We start from the raw sequence: 22,071 nt of genomic DNA, 5'->3' as shown, positions 1-22,071 counted from the left end.
GGCACGCACGCAGGAACAGACGACAGAAGCGCGAATACGTCGCTGACAACAAAATTTAGACGATATTGGCATCGCATCTACTGCAGAGGACTTATATTATAGGCTTGGAATTGACGACTCTGTGCAAGTTAACAAAATTTCATGTTTTATTAACAAAAACATGTGTTGAATATTCAAACGCGTTTTTCTTGAAACGACATTTTTTAAACTGATACTAGAAATATCTCAAAAACCACTGAACCGATTTGTTTGAAATTTATAGGGGTTATTCTACACATAATTACCTATCGCGTATCGTAGAGGTTTTTTTAGGACTCAGTTTTTTTGGGAGAGTGAGAAAACGAATGGATTTTGTCTTAAGAATCGCTATGTTAAATTTAAACACCCGCCATTTTGTCAAAAATCGATATTTTTGAAATCGGCTACGATACGCCAAAACTATTGTTATATATTTTAATATTCTATGTCATTTTTTTGTTTCGGTTGATTTTTGACGAAGGTACATCTGGTACCGTTTTGGATGATTTTTTTCGGACTGCCTCTTCACGATGCCATATCTCCGACATTTTGCAATATTTTGTAATAAAAAAATCATGAAGCTTCTTCAAAGTGTATATTTTTAACTAAAAATAACCACAATTCGATAACTCCAACAGTTTCCCAGAAAAAATTCCAGAAAATTATCATATTTTCGGCCTAGGTGTATATGCCCCCTTAAAGCAGAGAATACTTTGTATTTAACTGTTTGGGCTTTCAATATTCAAAATAACTGCTTTACTTTCGAAACTTCTTTTGTTAATAACTTTTTAATAAACAACCTAACCTAACCTGGTTAGGTTAGGTTGTTTATTAAACAAAAGAAGTTTCGAAAGTAACCTAACCTAACCAGGTTAGGTTAGGTTAGGTTAGGTTAAAGCGGAGAATACTTTGTATTTAACTGTTTGGACTTTCAATATTCAAAATAACTGCTATACTTTCGAAACTTCTTTTGTTAATAACTTTTTAATAAACAACAAGCGACGGCTAAAACTTTTTGAAGGTCACTCAGGAGGGCGACCTTGATGTAAAGGTCAAGGTCATCGGGGCTGGCTCCCCTAATCGGTATATTTACCTCCGTTTTTTTACCATTGCAAGTATTTGAAATATTTTGAATTATATTTGTTATAAGATGAATTATATTGAATTATATTGGTTATAAGATGTCTATAAAGGAAGATGTGTGAAAAAACGTGGACTATTATTCAATTCGAAGAAGACTGTTCTGTGGAAGCAGTACCTTCCACATGGATACAAGGACTGTTTTGTCATTGACCTACATATTCACGAGATAAATTAATGACTGCAATAACAAAGCATGAATCTTTAAATACATGCTGGCCAAGCTATAAAATTAGAAGCTTCAGAAACTCTACTTTTGGTTAATTTTTATATTTAAAATAAATGCGTATTTACTATGTGAGTTTTATTTAATTTAAAGCAAATGTATGTATTAGTTTTTATCACATAAAAGAAATGCAATAAAGTTGAACAACTACATTTCAACATTTTTTAGATGATTATTCCAAAGCACGCTCGAAAGCACGCACCGCTGAAGTTACAAGTGATTTAAATTCAGAAATAGAAAATGATAAAAGGAGAAGAATTCGAAAAATTGTTTCTTCCCCATCATCAGATGAGAACCTCGAAACTTCAGTATTACCACAAGCGCCAAGATTAAAAAAGAAAACGTATATACAGCAAACAAAGAAAGTTCCTAAAGAAAGTTCTCAATCAGTTTATGATTCTGCAAATCAGTCTACATCATATAATACAGAAAATGGTAATTTTTTATATATTAACAATATTTAATCGCATATTTTAATTAACATGTACATATTTTAAGTATAATATATCCTATATATTTAGGATCCATTTGTTTATTATAGTAGCTAACAGTTCAATATTTTTTTAAATAAAAGGTATACGATATAATGCTGTTACCAAGTTTTCAAATACTGCATGATGAATTTTCCATTCATGTATAAAAAATTTTATATTTCGTCTATTGTTGAAAACTGTATGTGTGAAGTTATAATATAAATGTAAACTTATATGGACAATTTGGTCCATCTGTATTTGCCGCACAATTCATATGCCACAATACAAAACAAATTGTAATAACTTAATACATAATTTCTTTTATAGAATTAAATTCATAATAAGCATGTCGAATTTTATGCATGTTTTCTCCTTGGTTTATATTTATATCTTATATTTCTAAAATACTTGTTACTTACAGATAATTCAATTCTTGGTAAAGAGGCTTCATTAAGTTGTGAAACAGCAGCATTTAGTAAGTGTATATATTTATAATTTCGAAATTATTAAACTTATTGAAATACACTGTTAACAGATGCAGATTTAGAAATAAATATTTAGAAAAATATAAAGAATTAAATATTTAATTCTTTATATTATTCTTTCCAAACATTTCTTCCGAATGCATCTGTCAATAGTGTCTTTCAATAATTTTAATTATTTAAAAAATTATGTATTTTTATAATTGGTTAATATATACAATTTTTTGTAGGTTTGCCGTGCAATTCAACTTGTAGTTGCTGCAGTAAGAAACTTAATTCAGACAAGACTGTTAAGAATGTACTGGTCCGGAATCATTTAATACGAAGTATTGTTACTGATATATTATCGGACGTAAAAGAAATGAAATTGCAACTAAGAGATACCTCTCAAATAAATACCAAAGAAAAGGAACAAATAATTTCTATATTTAATAACAAAGATTTAAATTTTCCCCTTAAAACCGAAGATCTTCAAACAGTGGAACTCATTCTGGAGAATAATGATGAAATTACTAAAGCGGTAATTAAAGTTTAGTTTGAAGGTTATAATATCATTACATTTTCTTTATATCAATAATTTCTCACATATAAGTACTTTCACATATGTTAAATATGTTATTTTTACTTTTCAACATTTTTACATTTAGTTTTTCATTTACTTTTTTACATTTTGTTTATAAGTAACTTATTTATTTTTAAATAAATGAATTGCAATAAATAGGAGGTAATAATGGATACGAATTTATTAGAAGAGCTTTAGCCATGATCTTAACAAATGAAGTGGCGGATAAATATAGCTTTTTTGGACGGAAAAAGAAAAAGTCATTCTGCAACCTCAATATTTGCAAAGTTTTAATAAGTATGACATTCAGAGTCAAATAAAAATTTTAAATACAAATAAATGCAATGAAAGTGATGTGGATATTCTATTCTCATATTTTTATAATAAAACTAAAATTAGTGTCTTTGTGTCTGCATGCATATCATGCATCATGCATATCATATGTCTAACTATAAAAAATTAACAATTCGTCAATGATTCAAAGTAATTACATATATTTATACACATCATCATATTTAGCATACTTTATTTTATTTATTATTCTGTTATAAATTGCATAAAGTAACTATGGTTTCAATATTATTTTGAATAGATGCATCAAGAAAAGGAGGATACTGCCAAACTGTAAAAGAATCGGAAAAGTATATTCAAGGATGGTTGAGAAGAGCTGCTGAAAGGGGAAAATTAAAACAGTTTCAAGAAAGTACATAAACATATGTATTCAGTGCCTTACAGGTCATCTCTTCTGTTCTGTTCTACTTCTAAGACTTTTCGTTATTTTACGTTTCCCACAAATCAGAAAATATGAAATTATAGAAGTTAATTTACAAAAACATTGTAAGTGCCCAGCTAATTTAATTATCTGTAAGTTTATAGAATGTTTAATTCTTTTTTTTATTTATAAATCTGTTCAACCTTATTATATGTATTCGCGTCTATATAATCATGTAACTTTGTTTTTTAATAGTGCGTTCAATTATACCGGGAACCAGCGTTTAGATGTTATGTTTTCGCATGTATCTCTCCCGCAACGAAGGATTGTGTTTGCGCTATTCCATGAGCGGGGACTCAACCCGCGACCAACATTGCTGCGTCTCACCGCGCGAACCCCGCGGAAGCCCCGGCGACATCAACTGAGCCACAACACGAAAGGACAGTCGTCTCGAATCTCTCGAAAAGCGAACACGAAATCAATTAGTACGCCTATCTTTCGAGTCACGGCTTTGTTCAAACGCTTTAACAGTTATCAACAATAAACGCTATCTAAGTTCTAATATTCTCCGTACATTTTTCTCTACTCCTTTGTTACTGCACTCGATCATTCGATCACCGCTTTAACAAAATCCATATACTATCTATACTTTTATAGAATTTTTATTTAATTTTTATTTCTATTTATAAATTGTATAGATAGACACAGTTAAAGACAAAATGTACTATTATTTTGTGTTATTTTATTAAATATTATAATAAATTGTTAACAAATTTAATTAAATATTATATTATAATAAATTGTTAACAAATTAACTTCAATCCTATTCTAAAAAAGGCGTGTAACTCCTTGAAGGTCTTTTTTATCGAATATTGAGGCCTCTTTTCCGCGACGTTGATTGGTTCTCTCGCTTGGCTCGAACTTCGTGTTGCAAATGTCAGAATGTCATAGTGGCTGTCAGTGCGGTTATATTGACAATTTTATTTATTATATTATTTTTATTTTTTTTATTTTTTATTTTATTTATAGCGCGCGTAGCGCGCGCCTGTGTGCGCCTGTGTGCTAGTATATTAAAAATGAACTATACCTCTTTGTTTATTGTTAAGGTGGTTGTTTCCCAACTGCGGTAGTCAAAATTAGATTTTAACTGAAATGTTCAATATACGATGAATTTTTTTAAGTAAAACTAAAAAACAGATTTTTAAAAATTATTGGTTTTCTCAGAATGTTAAAAATCGATAAAATAAATAAAATGATAGAAAAAGAAACAGTATGCTGAAGTACGTAGCAGTCGCAGGACTGTAGATCGTGGCAACGTCGCATACAGCTGACAATGAGCTAGATACAAAGAAAGGTCAATAAGAGCGAATTATTTATAATTGTGAAAAGTTAATGTAATTATAATGAAGAACCAACCGCGATATAAAGGGCGCTTTATTAAAAAGTTGTGAAGAGTATAAAATACTATAAAACTTTTGTATAAAACATTTTTTCATATATCTTATATTTTCAAATATATTCGCTAAAAATGAAAAAATTCATTATCTTCAAGGGGCTGTTTCAACCCCTAAACGTTTAGATACGCAGTTAAAAAAATAGGGGTCTAATATTTTTCGATGCTCTACACATACCCAAAGCCCATCAAAATCGGTGAGGGACAGTTGTGTTAGTTCCCTTGTTAGTGAAACCTGCTTTGGTTGTTGCTCCAGACGGATATATCCTTGCGATTCAAGGTCCCTACTTTTCGGATTCCCGAAATAACCATGCTGCAATGCTGCGCAATGAGTATGAAAGGGATGTTGATTCTATCAAAGAATGGTTTCAAGATAGTGATATTTTTATAATAGACCGAGGATATCGCGATGCTACGCCATGGCTTGAACGCATAGGCATTCATGTTAAAATGCCAGCTCTTCTTCAACGGGGGCAGAGTCAACTATCAATAGAAGAAGCAAATGAATCGCGTTTGATCACAAAAACAAGATGGCTAGTTGAAGCAAGAAACGGTCACATAAAGTCTATGTTTAAATTCTTCTCTCAAGTAATTAATGTACCGCATATACATAATCTTGGTGACTTTTATCGAATTGCTGGAGCGATAATAAACAGATATCACCCTCCCATCCATATGGAAGGGGCCAATGTGCAACTAGCGAGAGCAATGTTAGAGCAATCCCAAACTGTTAATATTGTGCAAGCGCGAGTGGAAGCGGACAATCTTCGTAGCAGAAATGGACGATGAAAAAAACTTAACCAACATCAGGTGGCTAACTTTCCTCGCCTTACCTTAGAACATCTGCGAGACTTGACGGTAGGTGTATATCAAGTTCACTTGGCACCTTCTTACATACAGGATAAGATTCAACGAGACGGACGACAAGAAGAGTTTCAATTTGATGAACTCATTGACGAACCTGGTTTTATAAGAGCCAGACTATACTCTAGATTTCGCAATGCTGCAAAATATCAGTTATGGATAGCATACGACAGCATTGAAGAGAATGAACACGATAATGATATTCATGACAACATTATTCATGGATACTACTGTACCTGTAAAACAGGTACTAGGAGTATTGGCTCGTGTGCTCACGTTGCCAGTGTATTATGGTTTCTTGGATACGCACGTCATGAACCAAATGTTTTATATCCTGCTACGTCTCTACTACATAACATTTTGGATGCATCTAATAGAGCTCAGCCTATCAATCCAAATGATGCTATAGAACTAGGTGAATAGATGAGCGGTGAGAGGCAAGGGGACTCATGTATAAAAAGCACCCCGAATCGTGAGAGGCAAGGGGACTCACGTACAAAAAGCACCCCGAATCGTGAGAGGCAAGGGGACTCACGTACAAAAAGCACCCCAAAGGAGTCTAAAATCGCACTGCAACCTCCACGTGGTAGACTCCGGTAACTGTAATATAGGCTAATCGCAGGTGTAATAAAAACACTCAATATCATTGTTTCTGTTTCACAGTACTTGTTTTTTCATAACTAAGGGTCAGGCTACTGGAATAGGTTGTACTATTAGCCATTTGTTTATTGCTTATTTTAAAACAAATAATACGTTATATAGGAAAACGCTGTTATGATTTTTCCCACAGAATTTACATCAGCAATCAGTTCTTGTAAACAATGACATTTTCAAATTGTTTAAACAATACTGTCACATAAACAAATTATTCTTTAACTATTTTGTTAACTAAAAATTCATATTGTTTCCTTATAATGGTAACCGCATTGATCCGAAAGTGATATCTTTGCTGGTCTGACCTCAGGCTTTGAAGGGTTGAAACGACGAAACTGTCCATTTTTTGAGATTTTGCCTGAGGAAATATTTGTTCAGTGACCCAAAAGGTACAACATATTTCAAATTCAGCCATTTTCGCCGAGGTCAAATTTCACGGGGTTTAGTGCGGGGTCCTTTATTATTAAAGATGAAAATCTCCACAAAGAATTGAAAAATATATTTTCCATGTATGCTGATAATGTTTCTAAGTACTCTGTTCCTGCTTCTAGCAACTCAAACGAGTCTTTAAACAGTATTATTTCTCATCAGCTTCCTAAAAATAAGAGCTATAGTACAAGTAATTCTGCAGATTTCCGAGTAGCATCTGCTATTTTATTAAAAAATGAAGGAAACGCTTATTTGGTAAATGTAAAAAATAGACTTGGACTTTCTGTTAGTAACAATACTGAAGTTCATTGTAAAAAAGTAGATAAGCTTAGATGTTATAGGTCTGTAAAATCAAAAACAATAAAGGCAAAGAGACGTAGACTGGAATTAGCTGTGAGTAGAGAAAACTTGAGAAAAGCATTAGAGAGTAAAGAAGGAATTACCTATCAAGGAAATATTTCTTTTGAAATAAATAATAGTAGCAAAATTAACAGTAAAACTGCTGTCATTCCTATCGTTGAATCTACACCCTTGTCAATCAATAATTGTAAGATAATTTGTTTCGATCTCGAAACTTCTAGTCGACGAAAAAGTGCAGATATATTGCAGATTGCAGCGAAAGTGAATGAACACATTTTTTCTGTTTACATCGAACCTACTCAACCTATAGAAAAAGAAGCTACTGAAGTAAATGGATTAGAAAATATATATGGAAAGCTATACTTACGAGGAAACAAACTTACAACAATGACTATGCACGATGCACTGCAAGCCTTTTATAAATTTTTAACAAAGTTTTCAACTGGTTGTTTACTAACTGCTCATAATGCGTCATTTGATGTATCATACCTGATTCGAGAGATTAAAAAATATTCATTAATCAATGAATTTCAAGGAATCATTTACGGATTCTGCGATACTCTAAAATTGTTTAAAAAAATTTCCTGATTGGAAAGGTAAAGGAATGTTAACCCTTTCTAAATTAGCAGAAGATTTGTTGATAAATGATCTATCGAGTGAAAGTTGTCATGAAGCTTCATATGACGTTATTATTATTTTAGAAAAATTAATAAATTCACTTTTAACAAGTGATGATTTGTTTCAATGTGCAACATACTCTAATACCGTACGGTCAATTTCGCTGAGATTGTACTTCTGTAAGTATTCAATTAATGTTGCTCAAATTTTCGTATTAATCCTTATTGTAGGTTATTTGCAGCGGTTTAAGTATTAGGTTTTGTACGTCAATTTCCATAACCGCCATATTAAATATCGAGAAAAAAGTAAACTTTAAGTAGTCATATCTCGGAAACTATACGGTAAATCGAACCCATATTTAACACACATACGTATTAATATTTAATTTAGTTTTGCTGCAAGTTTAAAGGAGATCTGTGCTCTCATAGTTTTTGACCATACTACCTTAAGCTTTTGGTATTCCACAAGTTGGCTACTTAGACTCAAGTCACAGTACATATCGCAAATTTAACAAGAATAGATGTATGATCTTCTGGAAACAAGCAAAACTGTAATTCTTCTATAATACTAAAAAAAATTGCAACTTGACTGCAGGGTATACTTATTGCTGTCATTAATCCGATGACATTCACGTCTAACTTAATTTACAATAAACATATTAAATTATTTTGTATTAACAATTATTAAACGACTCTACCTATGCTTACAGTATCCTTCATAAGTTTGGAAACACCTCATAAGAGTGCAATATAAAGGAAAAACATTGTTGTACAAATAAAGTCGATATATTTTGCGTTATGTTTGTTTAATTACAGAAAACCAAACCTTTTTCTTAGTTTTCTTTAGTTCAAGAAGTACAAAACAAAATATATCGATTTTATTTATATATCAATGTTTTTCCTTTATATTGCATACTTTTACGAAGTGTTTCCAAACTTATGGGGGAAGGGTACTCTATCTATTTTAAAACGTTCTTTTAATGTTCCAAACAGGTCCACTTTTGATCCGTTTAGTTCTTAAAATGGACATTTTTCAGATATCCAGAAAAGTCACTGGATATCTTTAAAATGTCCTAAAAATGTTTCAGGCTATAATTTGGATGTTTAAAATACGTATGAAACGTCCAGTACGTATAGTTTTAGTACGTTTTTAAAACGTTACTGTGCTGTCTGGGATACATCTTCGATTATCAGAGATATTCAATACCATGGATTGTGATAATGGATGGTTCGGCAAAAACCATATACTTCTTTTTGGAGATTTATTGCAACTTCCACCTGTACATGAAGATCCGCCTTTTATTGAATTATCAACATTACAAATTCAGAAGTATATTGGTGCAATGGGCTTTGTAAATTTATGGTCTTTATTCAGTTATGATAAATTACAAATTAATGTGCGACAACAAGATAATGACTCTTATCGATATATTAACGAGAATTCGAGTTGGAACAGTAACAGATTCGTATGTAACTATTTTAGAAACGAGAAAAATGAATTTCAGAGAAACTAATTGTGATGACCGATTACAAGATTTATGTAATTACTTACAAAATTTACCAATGGATACAGTTTGTTTACTTCAAACTTGTGCATTATGTGATGTTTTGAATACAGCAATGTTAGATCGTATTTCTTCGGATAAGATAGAACTCGTTGCTCAAGATCTGGCAGAATGTGCATCATATTTAAAGAAAAAAGTTATGAAGATATTAAATAAAAACGATAAAGATACTTCTCGAACAGCTGGATTAGCAAGAATCATAACTGTCGAAGTAGGAGCGCGTGTAATGATTAGAAGAAATATCGATGTTAGTTTAGGTCTTGTGAATGGTACCATTAGTACAATTACATCAATTATACGTAGCGCAATTGACAATAAAGTGGAAAAAATAAAGATAAGACTGTCATCAGGAATAGAGCATATTATAGAACGTGTAAGTGTCAAATTTGAAGTAATGGATAGAGCATTTATTATAAGAAACTAATTTCCTATATGTCTAAGTTATGGTATGACTATCCATAAAAGTCAAGGCTTGAGTTTAAAGCAGCTATAGTGGAAGCTGGAAATTCTATATTCAATAGTGGACAACTATATATCGCTCTTTCACGAGTGACTACGTTGAGTGAAGTGCAGCTTATAAATTTTGATCCCTCTTCTGTAAAAGCAAATGAGTTAGCTATAATAGAATATAACAGATTACGAACACAATACAGGCCAGATCTTGTACGTATTAATATTTTTAAACAACGTGTTCATAAGGTTCGTGATACAATTTGGGCAATATCAAAAACTGTCTTGGAATGTCAAGTTAGTGATAAGGATATTAATGATTATACTTTATGGCATATAAGAGGACTTCCAAATGTGATAATATATCTTGCTATGCTAATGTTTGAATTCAATGTATACTTCATTCTTCTATTCATTCTTCTCATACTCTCTCAGAAAATTGTTGCTTCGTCTTGAGCATACGAATATTATAAGACAATTTATTGATTCTTACGTATCAAATGATAAAATTATTAATATAATGGCAATACGGCAATTAGCAGGACATCAATATCTTGAAAAGAAGAACGAGATGTTAGTGAGTTTATTATACATCTTATTAATAACATAGATAATATAAAGAGTGTAATCGAGCACCAATTAAACATTACTTTACGATGTAAAGCATGCAATTATACAAACACAAATATTTATACAAATTATATATTATTGCTCCAATTACCCGAAAATTTAAAAAAATCATACACTTTACAAGAACTAATACAATATAGTTTTTCACGCTGGAATAATGTTGAAAACATATGTACTAATTGTGGTGCTACTTCTACACTTGCAAAGACTGATATAATAAAAACAGGAAATGTTATTATCTTACAGTTAATTTTTTTTCCGTGTTCAGTCTGTATCGCCTTGAGATGGCTATCAGTCTGGTTTGTCGTGGCTTCTGTGTCTCTCCTTTGTGAATTTATTGTTAGATGGGTCATGTTCTGCAAGTGAGTCCTGGTATTTTTAAATGATCTTTGAAATTAATATTGTTACTTATGTATGCGGTTTCGTTTTATAGAATGTGACTTATCGATGTTGAGGATTGCACTTGAAAAGGGACCGTAGATTACGGCCGAAACGTTGTGCAGTGTCGTATTGTAGTGCCAGCTTGGTCACAAATAAATTTCTATTTCTATTTCATCTACTGGCATTTATTGAAGTTATTGAAGGTCTTACAGTTAATGTTATTTAAAATTAGTGATACAAAAATTATTAAAATAACAGATTTAAAAATTAAAGGTGTACCTACGGAAAAGATCTCTATTGGTGCAAATATATATAAAATTATTAGTGTAATTTTTCATCAAGGTGAAAGTACAATTGATGGACATTATACAAACATAGTATATGCTAAAGGTACCGAATGGCAATTAATAAATGATTCGAAAGAACAAAAGTGCAGTTGGCCTCGAAATGCTAAAAATGCATACATATTTTTTGCAGAAACAATATAAAGAAAACATTTTTACAAAGAGCAATGAGATCTCACTAAAAAAAACCTTACAAAGGTGAAACAAGTACGCCAAGTATATAAAAAATCCCAAGCTGTACGCAACAAAACGTTTAAAAAACTATTTACTTGTACCCGGTTCGCATTAAAATGTACTGTCCTACCTATAATCTGTACTTTACATGTAATTGTAAGATTTGGAAAATATTTACAAGAAGAAATGTCCAATAGGACCGAGGGACGCCAAGTACTTCAATGTCGTCATACGATAAGAGAGTATGCATGGGAAATATTTAGATAAAATAGGTACTTCTAGGTACTTCTAAGTACTTCTAGATAATTAACAATTGATTTCATATTTAGAGAGAGATAGTTTTGATGTTTATAATAAATATTTTTTTAAATATTTTGTTGTATATAAGGAAGTATGAATGGAAAACATTTGGATAAAATACTGACACTAAATAATTGCTTCGAGGTACTTGGCTAGTTAACTATTGATTTCATATTTAGTTTTGATTTTTATAAATAGATTTTTTAAACCTTTGTTGCGTACAAGTAAATAGTTTTTTAAACGTTTTGTTGCGTACAACTTGGAACTTTTTATGTACTTGGCGTACTTTTTTCACCTTTGTAAGGTTTTTTTTAATGGGATAAAATGAAACTGGAAAATTTCATGATTAATGAAACATATATTCAATATCATTAATATCGCAAACACGCAAAAATCTGGTTTAAAAGAATTTTGAATATCTATATCGCATATATTTAGATAATCATATTATTGTAAGTTAGAGAATAATAATTATAAGTTAGACAAGTTGTATAACTAAAATAAAGCAGATGTATATCTAATGATATCACACCACTGTTAAGTTTATAAAATTTAAATTAAGAAATGGAAAATAAATGTAACACATTACTCAATATTAATTTAATTTAAAATTATATCATAAACAGCTTATATATTTTAACAAATCGAATATAATTTTAGTGCACAATTATGAGTATTATATACAGGGTGTTATAGAGCGACCGTATCAGGCATTTATTTGGTAAAATACACATTTTCGTGATAAATGTTACATACAAAAGTTGTAGGGTCTTAAGTGACGCATTACGTAGTAGTATTGGTATGACCTTGAATGACGTTAAAGTTACGTGAAGGTCACCTTCAATTTCTTAAATGGAAACCCTAATTTTTCATTGCATATTCTTGTAGCTGACCTTGAGAGCTTTCCAAAACACACTAAAGTATTTTTTCGTTAAATACTTTTCGAGTTATGAGGCCTGAAAGTTACAGTACCGCCGGCATTAGCATTACCCAAGGTGTGCCGCGTGGAGGTGCACGGTCGGATTTACACCTCGTGTGTGTGTGTGTGTGTGCGTGCGTGTGCGTGTGCGTGTGCGCGCGCGCGCGTGTGTGTTACAGTGAAAAAGCTTAGTATAAGTTTTACGATAAAATTACCTTTTTCAAAAAAAAGTAAAAAAAGCAATATCCGTGGAGTATATTATCTCGAAAAGTGATTGTATCTTTAACACTAAACCTACTACACAGTTGGAAAATTTGTGTTTTCTTGTTAAAAAATATGGCGGTTAACATTTTTGTGTTAAATATTTACTTCACACATTCATGTGTTAATTTAACATGTTGCTGTTGTGTTAATTCAACTCAAGTGTTAAATTTTTAAAACAACTAAAAAAAGTGTAAAAATTACACATTGTGCACCTATTTTTTATTTTACACAATAGATATGTTCCGTATTATTAGTGACAAGTTTTATCTGTTAAAATTTACAGAACACTATGTTGAGAGTAAAGATCGTCATTTGTTATTGTTACTTCTTGCTCTTCGTTTCGTAGTCTCCACCGACTATTGGTTCGGCATGGCCGATTCAGTTCATGGAACTGCGCGCCATTAACACGAAGAAGAAGTTTCGTAGTCTCGACGTGTCTCGACGTGTCTCTATTAGAGTGCTATTCTTTATCGAAATCTGCTTTATTTTGTCAAGTATGTATACTATTATTAATTGCTGTTATATTTTAACGAAGTGACGCCATCTTTGGTGGCTTATGGATTGAGAACGCGTTCAGCATGTTCTTTATAACGCGGATCTGTAATCCTAACCTTTACCTATTCTATCTACGCCGGACATTATGCTCTTCGTCGTAAGTTTGTCACATAAAACGAATAAAGTTGACTCTTTCTTTAATTCCTTGTATAGTAACGTAGCAAGTGAAAATTGGCTCTGTATACCAATTCTATAAAAAAGAGAAAAGCTTATTATATTCAATCATAAAAAGCTTATTATAGACCGAGACTAATATTTCATGTGTCGTACGACAAGCTTTGTCGGACGTATTAACTGGTTATCATATAGAGAATGTTTAGGAATCCTAAAACTTCTCTATCTGATAGCCAATTAATACGTCCGACAAAGCTTGTCGTACAACATATGAAATATTATCCTTATTTTCCTCGTAACGACGATATTGCTATTGTTATGTATTGTTTTGTGCGCAGGTTAGAAAATGCTGTGCAACGATAGTCATTACAGGCAATCATAAAAGTTACAAGATAATCGTACTAGTATAGTTTATCATTCTGTATACATGTACTCTACAAAACTAATGATATGAACAAATTGCGCCAACTACAATAGGTACTTATGCAAACCAGAAAATCTATTACTTTATTATTACTCTTTGGCCGATATTCATTGTTGATTCTGATTTAAGACCATCTTAAGTACAATCATAAGATATTTGAAACCAATCACACAGTCGTATTAGCATCTTAAGACATTACTTCAGATCGTCTGGAAATAAGAACGGACTGTGAATACTGGCCTTTGATATTAAAAAATAAAGGACATAATAATATTAAGCAGATATTTTTATACGAATAAATATTTTAATACATATAAATATATTTATTAATACAAATGTTTTTTCAAAATACTTGGCGCTGCTAAACCGAATCAATATGTTAATTTCCTTATTCTCTTTCCTTCTCTCTTGTGAATGCGTGCGTGTGCGTGTGCGTGTGTGTGTATGTGTACGTGTGCGTGTGTGCGTGCGTGCGTGTGTGTGTGTATGTGTGTGTGCCATTAGAATTAAGCATAGAATAAGTTTAACTACATTTGTACATATATGTATTTCAGTGAGTTATTATGTAATTTAGAGTCTAAGGAAATTATTGCAATCTTTAGATTATATAAATACTAAGACAATTTTTGATTCGGTTTAGCAGCGCCAAGTATTTTGAAAAAACATTTGTATTAATAAATATATTTATATGTATTAAAATATTTATTCGTATAAAAATATCTGCTTAATATTATTATGTCCTTTATTTTTTAATATCAAAGGCCAGTATTCACAGTCCGTTCTTATTTCCAGACGGTCTGAAGTAATGTCTTAAGATGCTAATACGACTGTGTGATTGGTTTCAAATATCTTATGATTGTACTTAAGATGGTCTTAAATCAGAATCAACAATGAATATCGGCCAAAGAGTAATAATAAAGTAATAGATTTTCTGGTTTGCATAAGTACCTATTGTAGTTGGCGCAATTTGTTCATATCATTAGTTTTGTAGAGTCCTTTTTTGAAAGAACTTCAGGCGCGTATACTTGGCGCTTTTTTGTACCTTTTTTTAAAAAGGTAATTTTGTTGTGATTTCACACATTTTGTAGTAACATTTACTTTATCGTGTCAAATTTTTCTCGAAACAGAGATACAAGTTTTTCGGGTGGGTCACTTAAAATCGGACACCCTATATATTAGTCAAAAGTCGACACTGTATAATATAATAAGGTAGTGTGAGATACCCTATATTTTAAAATGAGACCTGTAAATTATAATATAATTGAATGATATGGAAGTTAACAGAGGAAAGCGAAGTAATATAGCTTAGTAAATTTCATTTTCACAATTTAATTATCGGAATAAATAAAGTTTAATTTATCGCGTCAAATTTTTGTAGAATCATAACTACAAGTTTTTCGGGTTGATCAATTAAAATCGGACACCCTATATATTATAGTCAAAAGTCGATACCCTGTATATTATACATGTATACGGTCCCTTTTCAAGTGCAATCCTCAACATCGATAAGTCACATTCTATAAAACGAAACCGCATACATAAGTAACAATATCAATTTCAAAGATCATTTAAAAATACCAAATGATAAATGTATAATAAGGTAGTGTGAGATACCCTATATTTTAAAATGAGACTTGTAAGGTATAATATAATTGAGTGATATAGAAGTTAAAAGAGGAAAGCGAAGTAATATAGCTTAGCTACTTTCATTTTCACATTTTAATCATCAGAATAAATAACGTTTAATTTAACGTGTCAAATTTTTCTCGAAAGAGATAAAAGTTTTTCGGGTTGGTCAATTAAAATCGGACACCCTATATATTAGTCAAAAGTCGACACTGTATAATATAATAAGGTAGTGTGAGATACCCTATATTTTAAAATGAGACCTGTAAATTATAATATAATTGAGTGATATGGAAGTTAACAGAGGAAAGCGAAGTAATATAGCTTAGTAAATTTCATTTTCACAATTTAATTATCGGAATAAATAACGTTTACTTTATCGTGTCAAATTTTTCTCGAAACAGAGATACAAGTTTTTCGGTTTGGTCAATTATAATCGAACACCCTATATATTATAATAAAAAGTGGACACCCAGTGTCCACTTTTAATGACGTTTCTCTCAGTATATTATAATTAATCATCGGAATAAATAAAGTTTAATTTATCGCGTCAAATTTTTCTAAAATCATTACTACAAGTTTTTCGGGTTGATCAATTAAAATCAGACACCCTATATATTATAATCAAAAGTCGACACCCTGTATAATAAAAATAAGATAGAGCGAGATACCCTATATACAGGGTGTCCCGGGTTTTAACCGACAAACTGCGGGAGCATATTTTACTAGTGGAAATAAGAAAAAATTCTTATATCGAGTTTGTTTAGAAATGTTTTATTACAAAGTTATAAACCAATATTGAAAAGAAATATGAGATAAGTAACAACGGAACATAGTGTAGAATTTGGAAGGTCGAAGATGTTTATGTTATGTGTATTCACATGTATTCATGTTCACTATGTTGAAACGATTCAGTATGATTGTTACTTTCACAACAGTAGCTGTTAGATTTCAATCGTCGTGTGAACTAGCAATTACTATCAGAATGCCAAGTGTTTTCAAATGAGGAATACACTGATATTCATTTCGTGTACGGATTCTGTGACGGAAATGCACGAGCTGCCGTACGAGAGTATCAACGTAGATTTCCTAACAGGAGAGTACCAGATAGATTTAAAGCAACGAATTACTAATTCAGTTACTGAGATGCAACAAAATTTTCAGGAATGTCGTACTGTAACAAATTCTATACTACGTCGATGTCTAGCTTGTATCGATGTGCAAGGACAACATTTTGAAATGCGTCACTAAATCATTGCGTACATAATTTTTATTTTTGTGTAAAAATCCGTTGTTACTTATCTCATATTTCTTTTCAATATTGGTTTATAGCTTTGTAATAAAGCATTTCTAAGCAAACTCGATATAAGAATTTTTTCTTATTTCCACTAGTAGAATATGCTCCCGCAGTTTGTCGGTTAAAACCCGGGACACCCTGTAGTAAAAATATTAAAATAAGACCTGTATTGTATAAGGATATACCAACAGCATCTCCGCCGGTCGGTATTGTAGCGTTAGCACAAGTAGAGATTTAATAAAGACTCAATGTAATTGTTAATGATAGTTTTATTGGTATCACTCGCGTATACTCGTATAAGCTTGTGTGTGGTTCGGAGGTTTCCGAAGAACTGTGTCGTGTAACAGTAACTGAATAACAAAGGCGAAACTTCGCGCCCAGAAAGTTAAAAGTAACTAGGAGTATATAAAGTCGAGATAGACAACTCAACTAAAAGTGTAATATGGTGTAGTACCAAAAGTTTAAATATAATGTCACCAAATCCCTACAATACTCCCCCCTGAGAGGGTACAAAAAAAAGTTAATGACTCGAAGATAAACAAAATTGCACTCGTTTCTTCTTTGTTCCGGGATATTGGCGTGGTCCTTCGGCTCGTTCCTCGGTCTGTCCTGTGCTGCTCGCTGGGGTTGTCTGCGAACTGGGCGAAGCGATACTGGGCTGGCTGTCGGTCCGTGATCCCCCAGGGGCCACGTTTTCTTGGTGTTGTGGTACGGGCCTGACGCACCCGGGGTCCCGAGTCTAACACGGTACAACCACGAGTTTGTGCATGGCTCAAAGGTGGCGTACGCGCTAACGAGCGCTGGTGGGACCTAGGTTTGCTCAAACCAATCCCCTAAAGACGACAAGTAAGTCGCACAGCAAAACTGACGACCCGGGGTACTGCCATGCGGCATAGAATACACCGCCCGTTGCAAGTGTTGCCTCCACCAAAGTCGTTGCGATGTGCCCGCTAAACTCGAAACTTCGAACTTCCTGGGCCCCGCTCCGAAACACCCGTAGAGGTGGGCTGCGGCAACATCGTGTGCCTTAGCCACGATTTCGAATAGACTACACTGCGACCACATAAACCTTGAATCCTTGAACTCGTAAGTGGTCCGCAGTATTCTCTGGTAGTAATACCGGGGCTACGCGACCCGGGACAGTAAGACTAACAGCTCGTCTGTGGATTCGCCGGTCCACAACCTGCGGTCTTACAAGTCCTGCCAGGCCGATTCCCAAGGCGTGCACGTAAGCACCTGAAGAGGAGTTAAAATGTTGTCTGTTGATGGTGAGTTGTGTGCCCTAGCAGAACTCCGCGTTCTGGGGCGGCCTGTACACAGCTCCGTATATCTGGACACGGCCTCGACAGGTGTAACGTTCGGGAATCGACCTAAGAGCCCAAGACGCTCTGCTGTGGAACAGGCCACACAGTATGAGCGTTAAGGGCTAGCAGGGACCCGGCCCTAACCTCCATATTTATCTCGAATCCTTGAAATCTTGGTGGATGGTCTGTGGCACAACTCGAATTTTCGAAAGTCATGACGGGTTCACTGCATTTTCGTGTGCTTCGGCCACGACTTTGAAAGCGCTACACCGCGACCACACTAAACCTTGAATCCTCGAACACATGAGTGGTAGTGGTGTCACCTCCGCGTAACCCGGTCACGGGCTCGAAGAGATAACGCCGCGGATGAGAGGTTTGAATCCGTGGGATTGTGGTGTCTTGGATCTTGCGGAATTCGAATCCTCACAAAAGTGATGGGAACGGGACCCGGCCATGCCATTCTCAACTTGAACTCCTCTGGGACTCGACCGTCCCCGGGCCCAATTGGGTCTATGCGGGAGTGTCGTGGCAGGGGGCCTACAACACCGCCATATGACATGACGCCGCCAATTCCGACACGGAACACCGTGGCTGTGTCGATTTCGGACCTGTGTGCTCCAAGAGAAATTGAATACTTTAGGCCGCAGTCAAGGGAAGGCAACACGCTGCGGCTAGCAATGCAACACGCGGCGGCTGCTGGCAAGCACCCCTCTTATACTGCTTCGCCACGGATCAATAACGGATCCCAAAGTGGCCAACTCATTTATTTTCAGGGTGAATGAGTGGATCGATGCGTGAGTGAGGGTGTGAGTGGAGAGCAAGGTGCTCAGAGTGATTCGGTGTGAGAGTGGGTGCGAATGGGCCCCGGTCGAATCGTTAGCGAATATTCCCGGAAGACTAGCCAAGGGGGGGAGTAGTAGCCCCCCCGACCAGGAATCGAGGAGACGTTAGTACCTGGCACCTGCGGGCAGCCGTAGAGGTATGTGGGAGAACCGATCGGAAGAGCCTTTGTTCGTCTGGAGCCAATTCTGGGGTTGAGGCTGATGTGTTAGGGCGGGGGAGTGGAGGATTAGTTGGTCGCTATTTTCCTCGTACCTGCAGCTGGGCAGAGTAAACCTGGCGCCGTCTAGCCTGAGGTTTGGGCCAGGCGCCTGTTCGGATCAGGTGCCGCCCTCTCGATAGGGGTGACGTTAATCCTCTTGCGTCAAAATGGAGCGGGCCTATCCCGTAACTCTTTTCAGTAGAGCCAATGATGCCGATAGGGAGTGACCGCCTGACAAGCCGCTTCTCGGCTTCGGTATCCGTCGCTAGGATAAATTATTGACGGGGAAGTGGCCCCACCGCGGTGGGGCTCCCATGATGGGCGAACCGTCTTTCTTTTCTGCTTGCTCATGTCTATATATCAAAATACGGTGAGGAAAAGTGCCCGCCTGCTCCAACGCTTTTGGACAGGTAGGGCCGCGGGAGGAGAAGCGGGGGCAGTTCCTGCCGTCAGCCCGCGCGCCTGCGTGGCTGCGCACTCGACGGTGGCCTCCAACTCCTCGAGAGCGCCTCGCCGTGCTGTGCACCCGCGCGTCCTGGGCGCCGAGCGCGGAGGAACACAGGCCCAAGGTTGCAGCCTTCATGCTATCCGCGTTGTCTTAGAAAGATGTGATAGGCTAGTTGCGTTATATAGGCATATAGATAGGACTTCTGGCCGAGCAGTCTTCAACTCGGCCAATCATCAGTTAGGATCCCGCGACCGCGCCGCGAACCCTCATACACCCCACACTCCATCATCAGTTGTTACAGCAGGTAGGTCTTCGGTCCCGACCGATTCTTCTCTTTCATCCACACCCACGGCCTCTGCGCCTGAAGAAAGGTTGGAAATGTTATCCTCTCGAGCGTCAAAACTTTCGCTTAATACCACGGGAGTTAGGGTACTGCAGCTGAACATGCGTCGTTCCGCTGTAGTCACGGGTGAGGTGCGTCAGCTTGTGGCAGAAAAGCGACTTGACATCCTGCTCTTGCAGGAACCATACGTCAGGAAGCAGAGCCACAGCCACACCTTCTATGGTTTAGGGACAGGAATGCGGATTGCCGCTGTACGCTCGCACTATCCGTGGGCGGCGGTTGCGACCTGTAATCTCCATTTGGATATGACTTTTGTCTCCCAGCTTAGCACGACCCATTGCGCCTGTGCGGAAGTGCTGGCTCCCGGGTTCTCTCTCTATGTTGTATCATGGTACTTCCAGTACAGCGACGAGATTGAGACGCACCTCAGGCACCTCGAGATGGTGTTTCATTCGCTGAGGGGGAAGAGAATATTAGTGGCGGTAGATGCCAACGCGCGGTCGTCCCTCTGGGGTCCCCAGAGGACAGACGAGAGAGGGGCCAAGTTCGAGGACCTCATCCGGGCGTATGGTATGAGCGTTGTCAATCGTGCTGGCCAGCCGCCCACATATTGGGCGACAAGGGGTTCGTCATACATCGACGTAACCCTGGCGTCGCCCGCCATGACCCAGTTCATCGGGGATTGGAACGTGCGGAGCGACTGGACGACCAGCGACCACAGCGCTGTGGACATTCGGTTGAGGGTGCCAAGAGCAACAAAGGCAGTGATGGGTGGGCAGGACCCACGCGGTTCAACGTGCGTCGGGCCGATTGGGAGGTGTTCACCCAGAGCCTGTCCGATCTCTCGGGATCGCGGCTCGAAGTCCTTGACCCTGCCTCCACGAGTGAAGTTGAAGACATGGCGGTAACTCTAGCGGGAATCCTTACGGAGTCTTGCGAGGCCGCTATGCCGAGGAAGAAAATCTTTAGGAAGTCCAACCCGTGGTGGACACAGAACTTAACTGTTCTCAAGAAACGGCTATACCGGCTGAAGAGGAACCTCTATCTTCACTGGGAACCTGACGATCCGACTTACCTCGACATTAAACGAGAATATCGCACGTCTTTGCGAAACTATTCCCGAGAGGTACAGAAGGCAAAAGTCGCGAGCTGGCGCAAATTCGTCACTCAGACTGGTAACAAGGAGCCTTGGGGCTTCATATACCAGCAACAGGCCGGTAAGCTAAAAGTAGGGAAGGTTTTGAGCACTCTTAGGCAAGGCGAAAACTCCACCATGACTTTGGAGGAGACTGCTAAATGCCTCTTGGATGTCCACGTTCCGGACGACCGGGAAGATAGGGATACGCTGGAGCAGCGCGAAATTAGGGAAGGTGCACGAATAGCACCAAATACGGCCGATGCCTCGCCTTTTACTCTGGCGGAGGTGGCTCGAGCGGTTAGGACTTTTCACAATAATAAGGCACCAGGACTCGATCTCGTAGAGGTTGCTGTGCTGAAGGCTGCGTGTAGGATCATTCCCGGTCAGGTAGTGCGCTTGTTCAATGGGTGCCTTCAGTGGGGCGTCTTTCCCTCCATCTGGAAGGAGGTTTCTCTTAGAATTCTTCTGAAGGGGGAAGATAAGGATGAGAAGGACCCTAAATCATATCGACCCATTTGTCTCCTCTCCGTAGTAGGTAAACTTTTCGAGAAGCTTCTTAATATGCGCCTCATGGATACGTCACTGGTGCCGGGTAGGGTCTCCGATAGGCAGTTCGGCTTCATGCCGGGCAGGTCGGCGGAGGACGCTGTCGTGGAGCTACGGCGTATGGTGGCTGCCTCCGAGAGGAGGTACGCGGCCGCGCTGCTCTTCGATATATCCGGGGCCTTTGATAACGTCTGGTGGCCCCTAGTTTTACATAGTC

The 22,071-nt window shown here is 36.4% G+C and overlaps 1 protein-coding gene and 1 pseudogene across 1 annotated transcript; both read left to right on the top strand.

Annotated features, from left to right (window-relative positions):
* The first annotated feature begins 1,043 nt into the window (after window positions 1-1,043).
* LOC113563256 lies at window positions 1,044-3,698 on the top strand (annotated as a pseudogene).
* A 3,369-nt stretch (window positions 3,699-7,067) lies between these two features.
* Window positions 7,068-10,733, top strand: LOC113563267. The gene has a single exon (XM_026974673.1). It carries the CDS (start codon window positions 7,092-7,094, stop codon window positions 7,959-7,961), a length of 870 nt encoding a protein of 289 aa, XP_026830474.1. The 5' UTR covers window positions 7,068-7,091; the 3' UTR covers window positions 7,962-10,733.
* The last annotated feature ends 11,338 nt before the right edge of the window (window positions 10,734-22,071 follow it).

The sequence above is a fragment of the Ooceraea biroi genome, chromosome 13 (genome assembly GCF_003672135.1).
Source record: "Ooceraea biroi isolate clonal line C1 chromosome 13, Obir_v5.4, whole genome shotgun sequence".
Lineage (NCBI taxonomy): Eukaryota > Metazoa > Arthropoda > Insecta > Hymenoptera > Formicidae > Ooceraea > Ooceraea biroi.
Note: the sequence above shows the minus strand (reverse complement) of the source record. Positions and strands in the feature narration are given on the sequence as shown.

Coding starts and splice junctions, on each gene's coding strand:
- LOC113563267 (XM_026974673.1), top strand. CDS start 7,092: ATGTATGCTGATAATGTTTCTAAGTACTCTGTTCCTGCTTCTAGCAAC.